This window comes from Elaeis guineensis, chromosome 14 (genome assembly GCF_000442705.2).
Source record: "Elaeis guineensis isolate ETL-2024a chromosome 14, EG11, whole genome shotgun sequence".
NCBI lineage: Eukaryota > Viridiplantae > Streptophyta > Magnoliopsida > Arecales > Arecaceae > Elaeis > Elaeis guineensis.
The window spans coordinates 65,066,217-65,084,702 of record NC_026006.2 but is presented as its reverse complement, the minus strand read 5'-3'; the positions used below and the strand labels follow the sequence as shown (position 1 = coordinate 65,084,702).

The 18,486-nt window shown below is 38.3% G+C and overlaps 2 protein-coding genes across 7 annotated transcripts; both read left to right on the top strand.

Annotated features, from left to right (window-relative positions):
• The first annotated feature begins 3,233 nt into the window (after window positions 1-3,233).
• On the top strand, window positions 3,234-11,624 carry LOC105057093 (uncharacterized). Of its 6 annotated transcripts, XR_012136747.1 has the most exons (5): window positions 3,248-3,727; window positions 3,854-4,284; window positions 9,305-10,048; window positions 10,134-10,149; window positions 10,235-10,647. XR_012136747.1 is itself a non-coding variant. In XM_073248479.1 (4 exons), exons 1-4 carry the CDS (start codon window positions 3,563-3,565, stop codon window positions 10,084-10,086), a joined length of 783 nt encoding a protein of 260 aa, XP_073104580.1. In that variant the 5' UTR covers window positions 3,234-3,562; the 3' UTR covers window positions 10,087-10,214. The 6 variants fall into 6 exon arrangements, 3 of the variants coding, with proteins under 3 accessions (XP_073104580.1, XP_019710283.1, XP_010937849.1); XM_073248479.1 differs by lacking the exon at window positions 10,235-10,647 and having other exon boundaries at window positions 3,234-3,727; window positions 9,305-9,363; window positions 9,959-10,214; XR_012136749.1 differs by lacking the exons at window positions 9,305-10,048; window positions 10,134-10,149 and adding an exon at window positions 10,669-11,624 and having other exon boundaries at window positions 3,241-3,727; window positions 10,235-10,358.
• Window positions 11,625-11,698: 74 nt separating this feature from the next.
• On the top strand, window positions 11,699-17,288 carry LOC105057094 (PHD finger protein ALFIN-LIKE 1). The gene is made up of 5 exons (XM_010939549.4): window positions 11,699-11,940; window positions 12,022-12,054; window positions 12,199-12,421; window positions 16,637-16,757; window positions 16,832-17,288. The coding sequence occupies exons 1-5, from the start codon at window positions 11,841-11,843 to the stop codon at window positions 17,078-17,080; spliced, it is 726 nt and encodes a 241-aa protein (XP_010937851.1). The 5' UTR covers window positions 11,699-11,840; the 3' UTR covers window positions 17,081-17,288.
• The last annotated feature ends 1,198 nt before the right edge of the window (window positions 17,289-18,486 follow it).

Genomic DNA, 18,486 nt, shown 5'->3' with positions numbered 1-18,486 from the left:
GGAATGGCTGTATCCTATGTTTTAGGCGGATGTTATGTCTTAATGGTTCCTTACTAGTTCAATTGTTACATTTTGAGCGGTAGCTGGATGCCTGGGAGACTCTTCTACGGCTGCTTTAGAACAGGTCTACAGCAATCTGAGGGGTGGCCAAGCCTCGACAACTTGCAAGGAGTCTTTGCCTATTGCTGAGCTCTGGACCTGTAATATTTTCAGTGTGGTCGCCTTGATCTCGCTGCTATCTTTTGGGGCCCTTACCATGAAGGTCATAGATTTTGTTCTGGATGTTTGATGCTTTCCCCCCTTATTTTCTGTTCCTGGTTACATTGTCTATGGTCTCTAGTCACTTGGAAGTCACCATTTCTCGTTGGCCAAAACTTGGCCTGCTGGAATCCTGGAATCATTTGACAACGGTTTGTCCATATCATCGTCGGTCGGTTTCCGGTTGCAGGTCTTCGTCAGAGAAAGTTGAGGTGAGGTTGTGGTTGTAATACTGTTGTTGTTTAGGCGTTGTTTAGGCTGAAGGAACTTTCACCTCACGGTATAGGCAGACTTAATATTGAAGCTGATCTCGAGGTTATATACCCAACCCTCCCACTTCAGTTCATTGGGTTAGTCTTCTTCACTAAATACAGTGATTGTTAGAAGAGAATTCATTCCATTTCTCTCTCTCTCCTCTGTGGTGATAGATGGTTTATGTAGACCGATTCTAGTCATGGCTACACCTAATCAGCTTGCAGGAATTTTTTTTGTTGGTCGGGGGTATGAAAAAGTGAAGTACTTCATTAAGATGACACAAGCTATTACACCATCCTGTTATACAGAATCCTCCATAAGTATAACCACCTAACTAAGCTACGGCAACCAATATAACTAAAGTTCATAAGCTGACAAAGAATATACATCATGGGTAATTTACAAGATTTCACAACCCTGTAAAATGGGATATATCAGTAGACAAATTAGCGTCAAAACAGCACCCTGTGACCTATCGCAATCAGCGTTTTATTCAACGTAGGTGCAGACAAGTAAAAGAGTTATAGCAGAATCCCCATGTTGTATTAAATACCGGCGAAAACTGAGTGATGACCAATAACAGCTGCCAGCCCTTATCACCTTGCCGAGGGTTGAGATCCATTTCTCAGCCTTTGGGTGAAAGATAAGAGCTGCCTTTGCCTGTTGCCAAGCTCATTCTCTGATTGTTGATGCTTCTCATGAATCATGATGGATGCTTTCTTCATGCAGGAACTGTTTGGGGTTTTGATTCAGAGCCCCATTCAAGGTGGTGACTGCTCCATAAATCAGATGACCATGGAAAGCTGTCTGTCCCAAACCGTACAGTTATGGCTTTGGGTCATTGGGTATAATAATGTCCAAGGAAACCATTAATTCATGGTCATGATATATTTAAGGGGATTGGTAGAGCTTTTGTTGATCATGTGAGGGAACCAGTGCAGAGGTGACAGGGCATGTGGCCGGAGGACCCGAAAGTTTGGAAAAACAATAATGTAAACTAGTTCAGGGATGAATCATTCCATAACAGATGTAATCAATTGGAGTGCTACCATACGAGTTTGAATTCAAAACTTCAGGAGAGAAATGCCAATTGTTGGATCTAAATTATATTAGCAAATCCAGTGCTAATATCATCACAATATCTCTACAATTGACGGCATTAATGGCCGTTATAAAGGTTATGATGAACTATTTTAGGACAAGTATTTTCGACACAATGTTGTTATCATGAAATCTTACCATGATAATTGTCAAGTATTTCAACTTTTAGCATCTATGCAAAATTAGTAGATGAAAATATTGGAAGTTGAGCTTGAGATATAGCTTCTATCACCAAAAGCTGTTCATGTATGGCAAAATGAGTGGTGACGGTTCATGAATGGCAAAACGAGTGGTGATTGAGCCAGCGTTGTACAGCACATGGACAGTCCCGCTTTGTTTCATGGTACACAGAGTTGCTGTTAGAAACTGAGCTCTCCGGTTAAAGCGTGAGCATGGAAGTATCTCGATCGCATGCTGGACCCTCAAGCAGCTTGCAATTATTGTTATTAATATCGATATTTAACATGGTTTGGTACCTTCAAATGAAGGCAGTTCATCCAAAACTCTCCGACCACATTCACAGGGATTCGAGGACTCGTGAATGGTGGATTCGTGTTTTTTTTTTTTTTTTTTTTTTTTTTTTCTATTTTATTTTCGATTGTGACGTGATAGGTATGGTGCCAAATCTATTTTTTCTTTTTGTTGAATTATGGTGCCAAATCTATTGAAGTTAAAAAATTCTCACGGGTCCCTCTCTTGGAGTGCTCCATGTAAAGAGATTAAAAGACCAATGCTTTGTATCACAGCCTTGATTTGAATTGCATCGTGATGCTAGAGCCACATAACATTGAGCGCATGTATGTTCTATCTGCTTCGGATTGAACTGAAAAGGCCAGATTCATCAATCAATTCTCTAATATGTAGTATGATGGTGGCGGCTACATTGATCCTACATTGCTCACATCATAATATGTATTAAATGAAGCAGCATTTTATACATGGATGGTTACGATTGTTATAAGGTTTTAAATGACATGTTATGCCATTATAATGGTCATTAAAAAATATTGGTTATAATGACTTTTACTTACTTCAAAAAATAATTTTAAAACATATAATATATTAAGGTAATTATTGAACCAATGATAGTTATAATGATGTTATAAAAGAAAATAATGAAAAGTTAATTATATATTTTCTTCATTTTTATTTGACAAAATAATATATTTTTTGAACCATACAATTTATTTTGGAGAGAATTTTCATAAAAAGAACTTGAATTTTTTTAAAGATATCATCCTCTGCAAAAGCATGCGTAAGTGAAAATAATGAATATTGTTTATGTTAAAATGATTCTTTATAACAAAAAATAGTGAAATATAATTATTCTTATATTTTCCACATCATTTATCGTAATAACTAGATGGGGTGGCCAAAACTATGGCAATACCCATTCTGACGGTTATACGTGGATCCATGAACGGCCTATCTTCAGTTCAACCGGGAAGCAAAGAGAATCGTTTTGACGTTTTTTTCCGTTTTTTAACCATCGGTGGACCCTCATCATTAAATAATTTCTTGGTCACTTTTCTCTCTCCAAGCACGTGTCTCACACATGATGAACTTTCCAACTGCTAGTCTTGGACTGTTTACGGGATCCGAAGATTCAGATCCCCAAGATTCTACGGGCGGAAGTTAGAATCGGGTCTCCATCCAAGCCTTTCTCCCTTCTCCCACTTCTCTCTCAGCTCCCTCTCTCCTCTCCCCATCAGAATCTCTGAAAGACCAACTAACCAAGTGGAGCAGGATAATTAGTAGCATTAGAGTGGTAAAAAAGGCCCAGAGGCAGCATAAAAGCGAAAGATGACCCAAAAGGGCACAGAGTTTTAAAAGAAATGGAGATTGGAAAAAAGAGCCAACCAGAAGCCGTAAGGCAAGCGCCCGGCAAATAGAGATATAAAAGGAGGAGATGGAGAGACCAAGGTAAAGAGAACAGAAAGAAGAGGAGATGGGGTTGGATCACTACAAGATCCTCGGAGTCGACCGCAACGCCAAGGACGATGACCTCAAGAAGGCGTACCGCAAGCTCGCCATGAAGTGGCACCCCGATAAGAACCCCAACAACAAGAACGACGCCGAGGCCAAGTTCAAGCAAATCTCCGAAGCCTACGATGTCCGTATCTCTCTCTCTCTCTATCTCTTCGATTCTAGCTTTTGCTCTTCTCTCCTTGACCAAAAACCCTACATTAAACCCTAGAGTTCGATCTTTCTTTTGTCCTTTGGTCCTTCGTGAAATTAGGTTTTGAGCGACCCGCAGAAGAGGGCGATCTACGACCAGTATGGAGAGGAAGGGTTCAAGGGGCAGGTGCCCCCGCCGAGGGGCGGGGCCTCGGGGTTCCACGGCGGCGCCGCTCAGTTCCGATTCAACCCCCGGAGCGCCGACGAGATCTTCTCCGAGTTCTTCGGCTTCTCCAGCCCGTTCGGCACGGCAGCCGGTGGGGGCATGGGGGACGCCGCCGCGGGTGGTTCCCGTGGCGGTGGTGCCCGGTTCCCGGGAGGCATCTTTGGGGAGGATATCTTCGCTGCGTTTGGGGGAGGGAGAAGGGGCGGGGAGGCGTCCGCCAAGAAAGCGCCACAGATCGAGCGGACATTGCTTTGCAGCCTCCAGGATCTGTACAAGGGGACGACGAAGAAGATGAAGATCTCGAGGGATGTGATGGATTCCAATGGGTGAGTCGACTTGCTCAATTTCTGCGTCCAATGCCCTAAAGTCTTTGCTTTTATATGTTTTTGCTAATTTATTTCTGCGTATCTTTCTATTTTCTGTTATTGTTGTGTTAATTCTCTTATACAATAATATACCTTATTCAATGCATCACTTTTATGAGTTCTAGCTCAACCCATTAAGTTGTTACCGTATTGCATTATGTGATTTGTTCCTTTTATTTGGCCCAATAAATGTGGTTCCGACCCCAAAGTCACATTGATCTGGTAAAACAGATAACTGGTTGATGATTTTTCTTGTATCTGTATGCACTATTTGACACACTTTGGTGCACTATAATGTATAATGCTGTTCAGCATTATTGCATTTCAGGTGGTTAAAAGCTATGTACATTACACTGCAGTACAGCATTGTCAGTTTAATAAGTAAAAGTTTAGTTTTTCTATGTGGCACCAATTTCGCATGAGTGAAGGAATAACACTGATATGTGTTATGGCTACTGCACAAACTTTATTTGTATAACTATACAACAAAATTTGTTGCATTGCTGAATAGCATCCTAGATACACAATATAAGATGAAACTAGCCATAAAATTCATTCCACATGGAACCAAATTCACTCGCCTATGCTGAGCGGTAGTCTATGGATGCATACTGGTTATATCTCACAAAAATCTACACCTTTGTGCATGGGGGATCGGGGTTGTACCTTTCAGCTGAAAAAAGGATTCAACTTTCTTCATGTGAATTCACCATTAGATCATCCACCACACAACTCTCAAAGCACTCCAAACTACATTCATCCGCCTGCACAGATCTCAATGCAACTTGTGGATGATCCAATGGTGATTCATGTGAAGGTAGGTGAATCATTCTTTCACATGAAACGTACACCCCTGACCCATGCATGGGTCGAGTTAGAGAGGTTCTATGCTGCATGATCCACACTCAATGTTGCTATGATATCATTGACAATATACTTTAGGGCAATATTGGAGTGGTAATTAGGGGTGCAAATGAGTCGAGCTACTTGTGGGCTATATGAGCTGGACTTGACTCGATTCGATTGTTATCGAGCTCGAGTAGTAGGATACTCAACTGGAAAGCTTGCAAATCTATTTGAATTTATATATATTTTTAATAATATTATTTATATTTATAATATATATTAATATATATGTTACCAGTAGATTAAGGCTCGAATCCGACCTCAAGTTTGACTCGATTGATGTTCGAGTCGGGTTGAGTCGAATTTGAATTTTGCCTTTGTATCATCAAGCCGAGCTTGAGGTTGGGATATTAAAGCTCAATCGATCTCAAGTTGAGTTTGAATCCGAGTATTTTAAACCGAATCGAGCTCAAGCTTCTGGCTACTCGACTCTATTTGGCTCAATCGCACCTCTAGCGGTAATAATCCTATATTACAAGGACTCTTCACATTTAGGTGTGTTGTGGATAGATAACATCCGATAACAAACAGATAGATTACAGGTTTCCTTCACTTGTTATAGCTTCGATGAGCGGTGCACGATAATGCGTGCTATTTTATGGAAATGTATTTTTGATTATCTTGATGATAATATTATCTCGTGTAGAGTCTTGAGGATGGGAGTATTTTGTGCAAGGTCTCTCAGTTTCCATCTTATACTTGATGCTTAATGTCAAGGTAACATGTTTATGGTTTTCAAGATCTATAAGTTTTTTGATTTTACTACCATACCATATATGTTCTTTGATGCTAATATATGAGATAGAATTGTTAATATAATGCATCCTATGACTATGTTTAGAATTTCTGGGATGTATGATTTGTCTAGTCAAATATGTGGTTTAATGTTTAGGGGATACAAACCATTTTTTATCATAAAGTGATCAAACTTATGATCTGTATCTTTAGAATTTTGTTTTGGGCACATAGCTATCCACATTGAAGTGTGCCAATGTTGGTACAATGTGGTACATGAAACTGAATACTTTAGGCATGGTGATGATACACTGGCTTGATTTTATGTCAAATCTGGTTGCTGGCAGATGGCATCACAAACTACTCATTGTTTTTAGGTGAATTCTTACACTATGAACTTAATTTATTCCTCCACTTCTATAATGCTAGCTAAGTCATCGCACTCCAACTTTGAGCACTAGGAATCTAACATTTATGTTCCCTCTTTATCTATCTATTGGTTCTGTTGATTTGTCTCTTATTGCTGATTTCAGTATTCTTATGCTCCCACTTCTCATCTTAAAATAAAAATAAAAATAAAAATGTCCACCATTGCTACTTCCCTTTGTTAACTTAGTTGTTTCAAAGAATACATGCTTGCAAACAAATGATGTCATGCCACTTTGTATTATCATATTGTAGATAATATTAGTTATGTCATTGGTTCACTTTTTCATGTTTAATTACTAGTATATCTTAATTTGTAAAATATGCTTTGTCCATAGATAACAAAGCTCATTAAACTGTCATCTGCTTTGTTCTTCGTTTGCTGATCATGTGGATTTATTGTGAGCTTCAATGAGCATGCCAAAACATTTTTGAAAAAAGTTATTTCAAAAAATGATTCAATGTGTACAATTTCAGAATATTGCATTTTGTAGCTCATATTTGCCCATATTCTTAACTTCTAGAAGATTCTGTATTTTATTAGTCATAAGTGTTAATTCATTTTCTTTTTATGCACGCCATTTTGGCACCATTAAGTAAGCATGGTGATCTAGTGAGCATGGAGTAGGTTTTGTTGGTGCCACAATTAACGGTGACAATTGTACACATTTATTTCATTTCAAACTCAACTAAAAACATATTTAGGGCTTCAATTCCTTATGCATGTATATACTCTCACTCACTGTATTGAGTTCATGTGTGGGCACAAATATGGCAACTCATTATTTCCTTATAATCCATCAGTGTTGCCTAAATGTGAGTATGAATGTCAGTGTCATACACTAGTACAAGGTGTTTTGCTGATACAGTTTTGCTTCGTATAAACAATGTGTGCAGTCATATGCATTGTTAAGTTTCAAATAATGATCGAAAGAAGTAAGTGCTGTTACGTTTCTTATGAGATATTACTAGTAAAGAGACAAATTACATATTAAAAAGGAAACTTCAATTGTTGATGCCACCTAAATGTTGCAAAGATAAGCCATAGGAGGTATTTCTTATAGGTTTCGTTGGTCAATCTGAGAACAGATTCAAATGAACCCTGAGCCTCATGGTAAAGGCCCTGTTGTTTCTTAATTTCTTTTGAGTTCCTTTGATGTTCAATGGAGCTTGTGGTTTAGAGATAATATATCAAGTTGAATTCTTTGAGATCTGGTTGTCAGAATCATGTGATCACACCTTTGAAGTTTGAACAAAATGAATTTAAGAGTGGGGAGACCGTTGTACTGTCTTGAATAGATAACGTGATGTTTGATGTGGTCATAATGTGCATTTAAGTTAAGACACCAAAGCTGTTGCATATTGGCCCATAAACATATCTGCATGAAACATTATGATCCAGGTCATCACTTTAGTGATGCAGGCAATTCTCTCTGTCATCACATCTTGTCTAAGTCATTATGTGGTATGCACCATATTATAAGGTTTGGTGTTGGCTTTGGGTCCTGTTTCATTAAAGCAGTTACGCTGAAGCATTTTGCCCTTGAACTTGGTCAAAATGTTCTTTGAAATCAAGTATTGCTTGATTAATAGTTACTTGTGCTTAGTTCATTGCATTAGCTGTGCGCTTTTAGTCTATATTGGCAAATATCCTGGAGATACATACAATTTCAGGCTCCATGTACGTGAATGTGGTTTTCCACCCAGTGCGATTGACAAACAATCATACCATTTCTGTAAAATATTTTCTCGCCTCTTGAAGAGATGCAGTCTTTTCCACATTAGCTACTATCACCATTCAGTTATGGCATATTAAAAAAAGGAACTGCCCATAATAGTTGGCAGTACCTTTGGATCTATCGTTACAAAAGTTGCATGCCTTGTGTAACCTTTGAAGTGATTTTGACTTTGTTCTTTGAGCTCTTCTCTGGTTAATGAGGTCTTCACAACTCTGGAGAGAAGCATGTAACTTAGGTTACACATTAAAAAGTTAAAAATGAAATTCTCCAGTGTCCTTTTCATGATAACGTATTGATAAGCTGATGCTTCTCTTAAATATTAAAAGATCATGATTATCTCTAGAGCCAAAGGCTTTTTTTTAAAAGAAACTCCTGAATTCTACTCACCCATGCTCTAAATTCATTCAATCAAGATTGAATGTGGACCGCAGATGGTAGACCATAAAACTGTTGGCTGCTGAGTCTAGTTCCATGGGCTCGTGTAATTGCTGATGTTACATGTGGTATGCAACGTGATTTTACACCAACCAAACTATAATGTAGCTCTCCAGTTTTTCAAGTGTCATCATTATGCGAGAGGCATGTATGGTACCACATGGCTGCTGCTGCATTAATTCAATATACTGCTTCAATATTTATTTCGTTAATCACAAAATCTCATATGCTGAAACATATAATTGGACTGAAAAGGTAAATCGCATGCCTACCTTTTGCCAAAGTACTTGTACAGTCAATATTGGAGTTTGTTCCAAGTTGTCTATGTCTCTTCTGGATGTATCAGCATAAAGTGTAGAATTGGCTGAACTCTAGCTGAAAATGAGTTTGAGAGGTTTGATTTTGTTGTTGATGAGTTTAGGTCTTGTGGAGTTTAATTACCTTGCTTTTTGTTGGTCCCTTATCCTGTGTCTTCTATTTATCCAAAAAAAGATTATATTATATTTAATTATTTATTACCAAATCTAAGAAAATGCATATCCCCATTTTTGAGTGTGAGTGTCTCTTTCCTGTTGTTGTTGTTGTTTTTGTATCTGGGTGGTGTTTGTTTTCTTTGGGCTGGAAGGCCATGTTGCGAATACTCACTGGTTATCATAAATTGCTGTGGAGAGAGTTCAATAGGACTAGACCTTAGGGGGAAACCAATCATCTGGTTGATATCTTGTATATTTCTTTTATAGGAGGCTGAGCACTGTGGAGGAGATTTTGACGATTGATATCAAGCCTGGCTGGAAGAAAGGTACAAAGATTACATTCCCAGAAAAAGGCAATGAGCTGCGTAATTTAGTACCCGCAGATCTGGTTTTCATCATTGATGAGAGGCCTCATGGTGTCTTCAAGCGGGAAGGGAATGATTTGATTGTCACCGAGAAGATCTCACTTGTTGAAGCTGTCACAGGTTACACTGTACAGCTGACAACTCTTGACGGTCGAAATCTAACTATTCCCATCAATACCATAATCAGCCCCACTTATGAGGAAATCGTACAAGGTGAAGGGATGCCGATTACAAAAGATCCATCTAAAAAAGGGTACTTGAGGATTAAATTTCAAATCAAGTTCCCCTCTAAAATCACGCCAGAGCAGAAGGCAGGCGTCAAGCGGTTGTTAGCTCCTTCTTGACTGGTGGACTTTTATGGCTTTATGCTTATTCTTTTTTGTAGTTTTGTTGAAAATACGACTCTATATCATGACTTTGTGAGGTAGTTCCAACAGTTGCAAGATGGTATTTATTTGTACTAACTGTAGCAGAACTATCCTTATAGTTTGCTTACTAGTTGACAAAGTCCGAAGAATTTGCTCCTCGCCATTTTTGGACCCTGTGAATTAGAGAGAAAAATGGCTGTCTCTTCTTTCATGGTGCTTGATTTGCAGCAGTGGAGCATTTAGAAGTATATGCGAAAAACAGATGATATGCTATGAATGTTGGTTTCATTCAGATGCTTTCTATTGGACAATCTGATGGTTCTGTGGTAATTGCTTTTGACTTTTCTTTTTTTGTTGTTCCAGCTTGGCTCTCTTTTTGGTAAGTTACAACGATGGTGTGTGCCAAGAAGTTCATTAGCAATTATTGCGGAACCATTAAACTTTGTCAGGTTGGTTTATTACAGGAAATACAACAGATATATTGGAGCATGGTTCGGTTGAAGGTGCAGGACTGAGGCAAAAGTGGTAGGCAGATACCTGTGGCCGTGCAGCTAGTGCATGGCAGGAGCTTTGTGAGGTGAGAAAAAGGTACGCATCCTAGCTGGCCGTGTCCTGAAATTTGTTACATGTGAAGAAGCAACTTATAGAAGAGCATGCTCCTGGAGTCTTCCCTCAAGAACCATTTTAGAATGATCATGTAGAGTTCGATGACATCACGTGTATCAAGCATCATTGGATTTGTCCTAGCAAGTAATTATATATTCGCAAAATGTTTTTAACCAAGTTTTAGTAGGTTTTTCTATCTGTCTTGGCTGGACATTTGTTTGAGCATCGCTTCATTCTCTGCATGAATATATCTTTCTCGTAAAAGAGATAAAGCATAAGGTGTTTTCTCCAGGTCTGAAGGCTTCTAATCACTTCAAGGATCTTAAAATCTCATCACAGTTAGAGGTATGGATTTGAAATATGATCTTTAATGTAAGAACAGTACCATCTGGATCATTTCATAAAGTAACTTTGATTTGGTATATTTTTACAAAGATAAATAACGTAGCCTTCAGTCAGAGCTAGACCTGATTATTTGTTGGGGGTTGGGGGCGGGGAGGAGGGAATTAGGTTTTAGGAATAGAGTGTTGGGTTTTTATTTTTAAATTTATATATGTAAATTTCATATAATGAAAAAACTTGGCCGGTTAAAAAAATAAGAATATTATCAGGGCTAAAAAATTGAGGCTCGGCCTGATGTTAGAGACTGAAAAACTCAGTCCAAGCCTGACAAAAACTGGGCCAAGCGGATTGAGTCGACTTAGCTCAGGTCTACTCCGAGATCCGTGATTGATATGAAAATGGTTGAATCACGTTATTTTCTGTCAAGATATGCAACCATTCCCCTTTGTACGGTTGGAGCTAAGACATGGGAGAGCAGGCATGTTTATGTGGAGCAAAGTGAGACATGGGAGAGCAGGCATCCACACCAAAAGGTTAACCAGACTTGTTGCTTGTCATACTGTCAGCATCTATTCCCTTTTGATAAGATTCTCTCGACTAGGTATCCCATAGCACTCCCTTCTGATAAGAATTTTTTAGCCACGTTCCTCAGTACAACACGAAGCTTGCTACTCCCCGGCCTTCGTGAAAACATATATTTGAGGGATGGGTTAGCTTGTGTCCCACGCAGATAAGGAAACATTTCCACCCGGACTCTCTATCCGAAATGCTACATGCACCTAAACAAACGAGACCAACGAGCGACCCAATCTTAACGATCAATTTTTATACACGTGGCATCTCACTGTACGTCGTGTCTTTTGGGTGAAAACGGCGGAAGACCCAAAAAAAAAAAAAAAGGGAAAACTTGCACTTTATTTTTTCCTTCTCCCACTCCACTTCGAAATCTCCCTTTTTAATCGATCAAGTGCTGCTCTCTCTCTCTCTCTCTCTCTCTCTCTGCTGCTTGTATCGAGTGCTGCATGAGTCTTTCCCAATCTCCTGTCGTCCTCCTCCTCCTTAATTGTTCTCGTCTTCGGAGCGGCCGATAACGGTGGATCTGTCCCACTGATCTCCGCCGCCATGGAAGCGGGCTGGATCTCCTCCGCTCCTCGCACCGTCGAGGAAATCTTCCGAGATTATAGCGGCCGGAGGACCGCCATAGTCCGAGCTCTCACCGAAGGTCTGACTTTATATCCTCCTCTCCCTTTGTTTTGGTGCTCGTAATCTTCTTGCCGCTAACCCTTCTTTCACCTTCTCTTAGATGTCGATGCCTTCTACGCGCAATGCCGTCCAGGTGACCTCGATTGCTTCGATCCCCTATGGCATCTCTCTTGGTTTCGAATTTCTCGAATTTAGGGTTCTTTCTGCCGGACTATGCGGTAACCTTTGCTACTTTTCTTTTTTTTTCTTGTTTTCCCCTTTTGATTCCATGGGATAGAAAGGGAGAATCTTTGTCTGTACGGGCACCCGAACGAGACGTGGGAGGTGAATCTTCCGGCGGAGGAGGTGCCACCGGAGCTGCCGGAGCCGGTGCTCGGGATCAATTTCGCGAGGGACGGGATGAACGGCAAGGATTGGCTGGCCCTAGTCGCCGTACACAGCGACTCCTGGCTCCTTTCCGTCGCCTTCTACCTCGGGGCCCGCCTGAACCGGAATGACAGGTATTTGTGGCGGCTTTTGTCTTTCGCTCCTTCGCACCTCTCTTTCGTTTATATCTTGTTAGATATAGTGTTGCCTTGTTATATTGTGTTTCCTTGTGTTTCATGATTTATAGAAGAAAAGAGATGTGCTCTTATGTTGCTGATTCTGTGATAGAGTGATGAAGATGGCTTGTTATTCCCTTATAAAACTTTAGAAATTTTCTCAACACCTGATTTGGAATCTGTTGGATGTTGCTGTATATATTGTTGTGAAAATTATTATAAAAAAGTAGTGTAATAATTCTGGCGTGATGTAAATTTCTCATTTTTTCTACAGGTAATCTCTTGTACACTTTTACATATATTAGATTGAGGATGAGGATGCAAATTCTATTGAGTACAGTAGGAGAGTCAGGTGCACAACTTCGATATTCTATTTGTGAAAGACCCTATAAATTATTTGTACTTTTCGATTTTTTTTTTGAATAACATGCAACATTAATAATCTATCATGACAGTGTTAAGTAGTGTTCTTTTATAAGCCAAGTTAATAATGATGCATGTGGGTATTGATGATAATGGCTAGTTTGCCTGCATGATTGTACATTGTTCCGAGGATGATAGTGTGATCTTTGTGGAAGCTATTTATTATGTTCTGGTTTCTTGGGTGAGAGATGACTGTGACACACTTTTTATGTACTTGTAATTAGGTGTGATTTTTATAGAGATGGGTTCTGGTTAGGCCCCTTGGACCCTTATTATTCACATGATACGATCATGTATTGGTAACAATTATTTTTTATTATAGAATGTCATAATAAATTCAACAAAAGTAATATCAAGCAAGGTGGGTTGCCTAGATCTTGAAGTTTACATTGGTACCCTTGCCTTTGTAACTACTCAAGGAGGGGCTCTGGCTAGTGCTGGTATAGACTTGTTGAGGGCATCTATCACTTCTCCGCAGAATATAATTTGTCTACATGCTAAGGTTGGGTATGAGAGTCCGTAACTACTCAAGAAAGGGCCTTTGTTGAAGCTTACTGACCTAGGCCTCTTGAGGTGTTTGTGTTCCTCCTTGGACTTTAAAGAGCACGTATCCTTATTACTTACTATTGGCATATGTTTTGGCGTGCATTTTTTTTAGCTCCTTGCTGGTGGTAATAATGATTAAAAGGCATTTGCCATTACTAGAAATTGGTTCTTTTAAATGGTAAGTTATCTTTCATGGATGATGTTAGAGGGTGTGATGTAAGTGTTGCGGGATTGATTCAATGTAGGTGAAAAAGTTGTTTCCCTTTATAGAATTGCCAGAGATCGAATCCATAAGAGGCCTACCTATTGTGCCTCCAATAATTGGAGGACGTATTTATGTTAGTTCCACCTTTACAGCTGAAGCATAACTTTCTTTCTTTAAAATAGTTTTACATACTAAGAAGCAAGGTTTGCCATTTTGGTTTCGGTCTTTCGGACCCTATACTAGTATCATCCTATTATAATTTCGATATGCCGTATGGTACGAGATGATAAGCAATATCAAATTTGGATACGATATGAGACTGTATATCGATTTGGTACCGATATGACGAACCTTGTTGAGAATGTGGTTTTGGCGTCTATTAAAATTTCTACTACTATTTTTTTTTGATTGCATACTAGTCTTATTGTAAAATTATCAAGCCCTGTATATCTCAATTCTCAAGGGTCTTCAAATGGCTATTCAAGTGTAAATCTTCTAAAATGGTGGACCTCTAACACCAAAGTAATGTGATGCTTCATTTTACTTCAGCGGCTTGGAATTTGTGTGAGTGCATTGAATGTATTTCTTTATTCCTTTTTTTTTCCCCAACAACCATCATGAGATTTCTTTTAGTGACCTTCTTGAAACTTCTTGAGAAAGAAGGGCTTAAAAGAAGCTTAGAAATAGGGGTGTATATGAGTTGAGATAAAGCGATCCAAATGTAGCTCAAGCTTGTTTTTTCCCTAAAAAAATCTAGTCAAAGTTGATTTGCTTGCAAACAGTTTTAAACAGACTCAATGGGAATCTGAGGTCCGTCGAGGCTTTTAAATGGATATACTTCAAGCTAGTTTTCACCACCATATCTCAATATTATAATTGAAATACATTTTAAATGTGATTTATATGAATCTTTTATGTCATATAGAAACAGTTTTATTTATAAATAACAGTATAATATATTGTCTATCCATTTATTTCTATTTTGAACTTAATTGAACTACTCTTAAGCAAGCCAAGCATAGCTCTAGCTTCACTCGGTGACAAACCAAGCAAGCTGAATTTGAGCCAAACACAAGCCGCTTATGAATAAAACTCTTGCTTGACAATCCTACTGAGGTAGGAAAAAATTGAAACTTATTTTCAAACATCACTAAACTATTCATATATTTGACATACCTGAACTATTTCGTGCATTAAGCTGGTCTCCTGTTGGTGATTGCTATACTACTGAAAGTATCTATATATATATGTATGTGTGTGTGTGTGTGTGTGTGTATATATGTATGTATATATGTATGTGTGTGTGTGCGTGTGCGTGTGCGTGTGCATGTGCGTGTGTGCGTGCGTGCGTGCATGCGTGCGTGTACATATATACATATACATACATATACATATACATATATACATATACATATACATATATACATATATACATACATAGACACACACACACGTATAGGTATATATATATATACGTATGTATACATATATACGTATGTATACATATATATATATATATATATATATACACATATATATATGTATCTATATACACATATATATACGTATGTATACATATATACGTATGTATACATATATACGTATATATATATATATATATATATATATATATATATATATATATACGTACGTATACATATATGTATATATATCTGTGTATATGCGCGCGCACGCACGCATGCATATGTATGTATGTATACGCACGCATGCATATACATATACACATACATATACATATACATATACACATACATATACATATATATATATATATATATATATACATATACATATATATGTATATACCTATACATATATATATATATATATCTACGTATACATATACATATGTATGTATCTACGTATACATATATATATGTATGTATCTACGTATACATATATATATGTATGTATCTACGTATACATATATATATTTATATGTACGTATACATATATGTATATGTATGTGTATGTCTATATGTATCTGTGTATATGTATGTCTGTATATGTATATGTGTATATGTATATGTGTATGTATGTGTATATATGTGTGTGTGTGTGTGTGTGTGTGTAGAAGGGCAAATAGAGAGCAGCACTGTCTCTTACGTGTTTTTTGGCTTCCTTTTCCTTTTTGGGCTTTGTGTGTGTGTGTGTGTGTGTTGTGGTGGGGTGGCTGGTTAAACATGCAAATATGAAGGCCTGGAGCCTTTCAAATGGTTCAGAGGATAAATAAAAATCAGGCTTCTTTATTCGTGCATGACCAGTTTTACATTTTACTTCAAACTTAAAAACTTATTTGGGAAGTTAGACACTCGGTATCTATCAGAGAAGAGGGACATTCCAACAGGGGCACTAGAGAGTTAGTTAAAGGAAACTCAACTTGTAGCTGATTCTAGGATTTAGATCTGATGTGTATTTGGCACAAGTCGTCTATATGTCCAGACTTTGAACCTAGATTTAACTCATTTTCTTAACAGTTTGAAGTTTGGATTGGCTTTATTTCAGCTGACTCAATTGTATTCAGTTAGGTCCAATTTTGGTGGACAAATACTTGAAATGATTGGAGTTTTCTAGATTTGGGAGCCATAATCAATGAGTCCATGACATGGATGTAGCTCGCATTAGCTATTACCTCTATGTATTGGTATCAAATTTTCTGGTAAGAGCAACCCTACTTAAAGGAAGAAGGCTCTTCCAAAGAAAGTAGAAGGTTAAATCAGTGTTTAGAAATGACTGTTTTATTAGGTTCTATATTTTGAGCTTACGGAAAATGGTAAGAGCCCCTTGTGCTGGGTGTACTCATTAATCATCCATGTGTAGGATGCATGCAATCATATAAGGTATGTTGGCTTGATGTTCTTGTTGGTGCCTGGTGTTGTTTTGTTGAATTTCTAGATTGCAATCTGACCTACTTTGTTCTTCAAACATGGTTGCAAAAACTGTAGGATTTTATTAAATTATCTTTGCCATATCAACAGGAAACGTTTGTTTAGCATGATCAATGATCTTCCAACCATCTTTGAAGTGATAACGGATAGTGGGCAATCGAACGAGAAGTCTGGCATGGATAATGGAAGTAAATCCAAACTCTCAACAAAGGTAAGACATTTTGGAGGTCTTAGTTGTCTTTCTATTCACTAAATAAATTTGGCAATAACTCTTTGTTTCCTCAGAGGTCAAGCGATGGACAGCTAAAAAACAATTCAAAGACAGTTGACGAGGGGTATGGTGAAGATGATGATGAACACAGTGAAACTCTTTGTGGTACTTGTGGTGGCAGCTATGGTGCAGATGAGTTTTGGATCGGTTGTGATATATGTGAAAGGTGGTTCCATGGCAAGTGTGTGAAGATAACTCCAGCAAAAGCTGAGAATATAAAGCAATACAAATGCCCCAGTTGCAGTTCAAAGAAAGGAAGGTAGTAAACTAAAAATCCTGCTGTCCAGTATTTCTCCATTTCAGACTAGTAAGTTCTGAAGACTTTGTTCTCATTAACATTTATAGCTTAGGTGTGACAGTCCATATTTTGTAATGTTATTTGTGCTCATCTGGAAAGATATTTGTGCAATAACACTGGAAGCTCCATCTATCATTCATGCTAACATTTGAGAAACGAATTTTACTTTTTCACTCTTGTATCAACCAGGCTTGACCATGTTGCGCGTTTAGGGTGATTGTGGGGAAATGCTTCTGAATATCTATTACATTTAAACATTGCTTAATTTTGTATTCTCTGTCAATAGCACTAAAATATATTTATGGCAACTTATTTGTACATGGGCAATGGGATAATTAGCTGCCTGATATTCCACTGGGATGGGGAGATATCGCAGGTTGATAGGTTCTAAATTTTGCATTTCAAAATTCAAGGATTTGTGGTAGTTTAAAGAGGAAAAAAAAAAAAAGAAAGAAAGAAAGAAGAAAAAGGAGCGCTCCTAAGTATGGCTCTTTTGATTTTGTTTTTATTGAAGACTTGGATTTGGCCGAAAAAGACTGCTGGGAGGAAGGGATTTACCAGGTAATGATGTACTCCACGCAAAACTATCCAGATTTGATCTCTAGTCACCTATGGTGGTGAGCAAGTGTTACCACACCTTGTTAGAAACGGTTGATATAATCTCGAAGTCATTGAGAAAAGGTCATGGAAGAATTAGTTGTCTATCCGTGGACTTGAAAACAGAGATGGAATTATTTTGTTGGAAAAATTTCCTGTGGTTGCTTGTAGCCGTCTGAGGGATGGCTAATAGCGTAGTTATGAACTTGACTTGTATGGTGACTGGTTGAATGAATATGGATTGGCATAAACCAATTCATGGTAGTACCCATAATCCGCAGTTTAATTGCAAAAGTTTTCTGGTGCATGCACACGCGCGCACAACCTGATGACTCTTTTTTTCTGATGTTAAAAGTCCTTGCAACATAGTCGACATGGCAAAGAAGACATTGCTTCAGGATGCGCATGGACGCCGTATGGGTACTCCGTGAAATCTTGTTGATCATGTCTTAATCTTGTGGGGGTGAATATTGGGAAAGGGGATCGCGAGGCTCGATTACGTTCCGCGTCTTTATGGTGCCTACTCGCTTTGGAAGTGATCAGCGATCACATTCGGAGGCCAGTTCAGACTGGTTTCACGATTAAATGTTAAGAATTTTAAAAAAAAAAAAAAAAAAAAAAAAGGGGTGATGCTCTACTTGTGCATCGCTACTTCTAAACATTAACTTGGCAGCACATGATTTGATATAGGCACCTCTCGAGTAAGGGTGGCCATTGGGCCAGGTCAAACCAGATATGCAGTAGATCGGATGAGATAGGTAAAAATCTATCAAT

What these genes read in the sequence shown, in the direction of transcription:
- LOC105057093 (XM_010939547.4), top strand. Translation starts at nt 3,563, where the DNA reads ATGGGGTTGGATCACTACAAGATCCTCGGAGTCGACCGCAACGCCAAG. An exon ending in AAATCTCCGAAGCCTACGAT is followed by an intron (nt 3,728 to 3,853) that starts GTCCGTATCTCT and finishes TCGTGAAATTAG; the next exon opens with GTTTTGAGCGACCCGCAGAA. An exon ending in GATGTGATGGATTCCAATGG is followed by an intron (nt 4,285 to 9,304) that starts GTGAGTCGACTT and finishes TTTCTTTTATAG; the next exon opens with GAGGCTGAGCACTGTGGAGG.
- LOC105057094 (XM_010939549.4), top strand. Translation starts at nt 11,841, where the DNA reads ATGGAAGCGGGCTGGATCTCCTCCGCTCCTCGCACCGTCGAGGAAATC. An exon ending in CGCCTGAACCGGAATGACAG is followed by an intron (nt 12,422 to 16,636) that starts GTATTTGTGGCG and finishes CCATATCAACAG; the next exon opens with GAAACGTTTGTTTAGCATGA. An exon ending in AATCCAAACTCTCAACAAAG is followed by an intron (nt 16,758 to 16,831) that starts GTAAGACATTTT and finishes TTGTTTCCTCAG; the next exon opens with AGGTCAAGCGATGGACAGCT.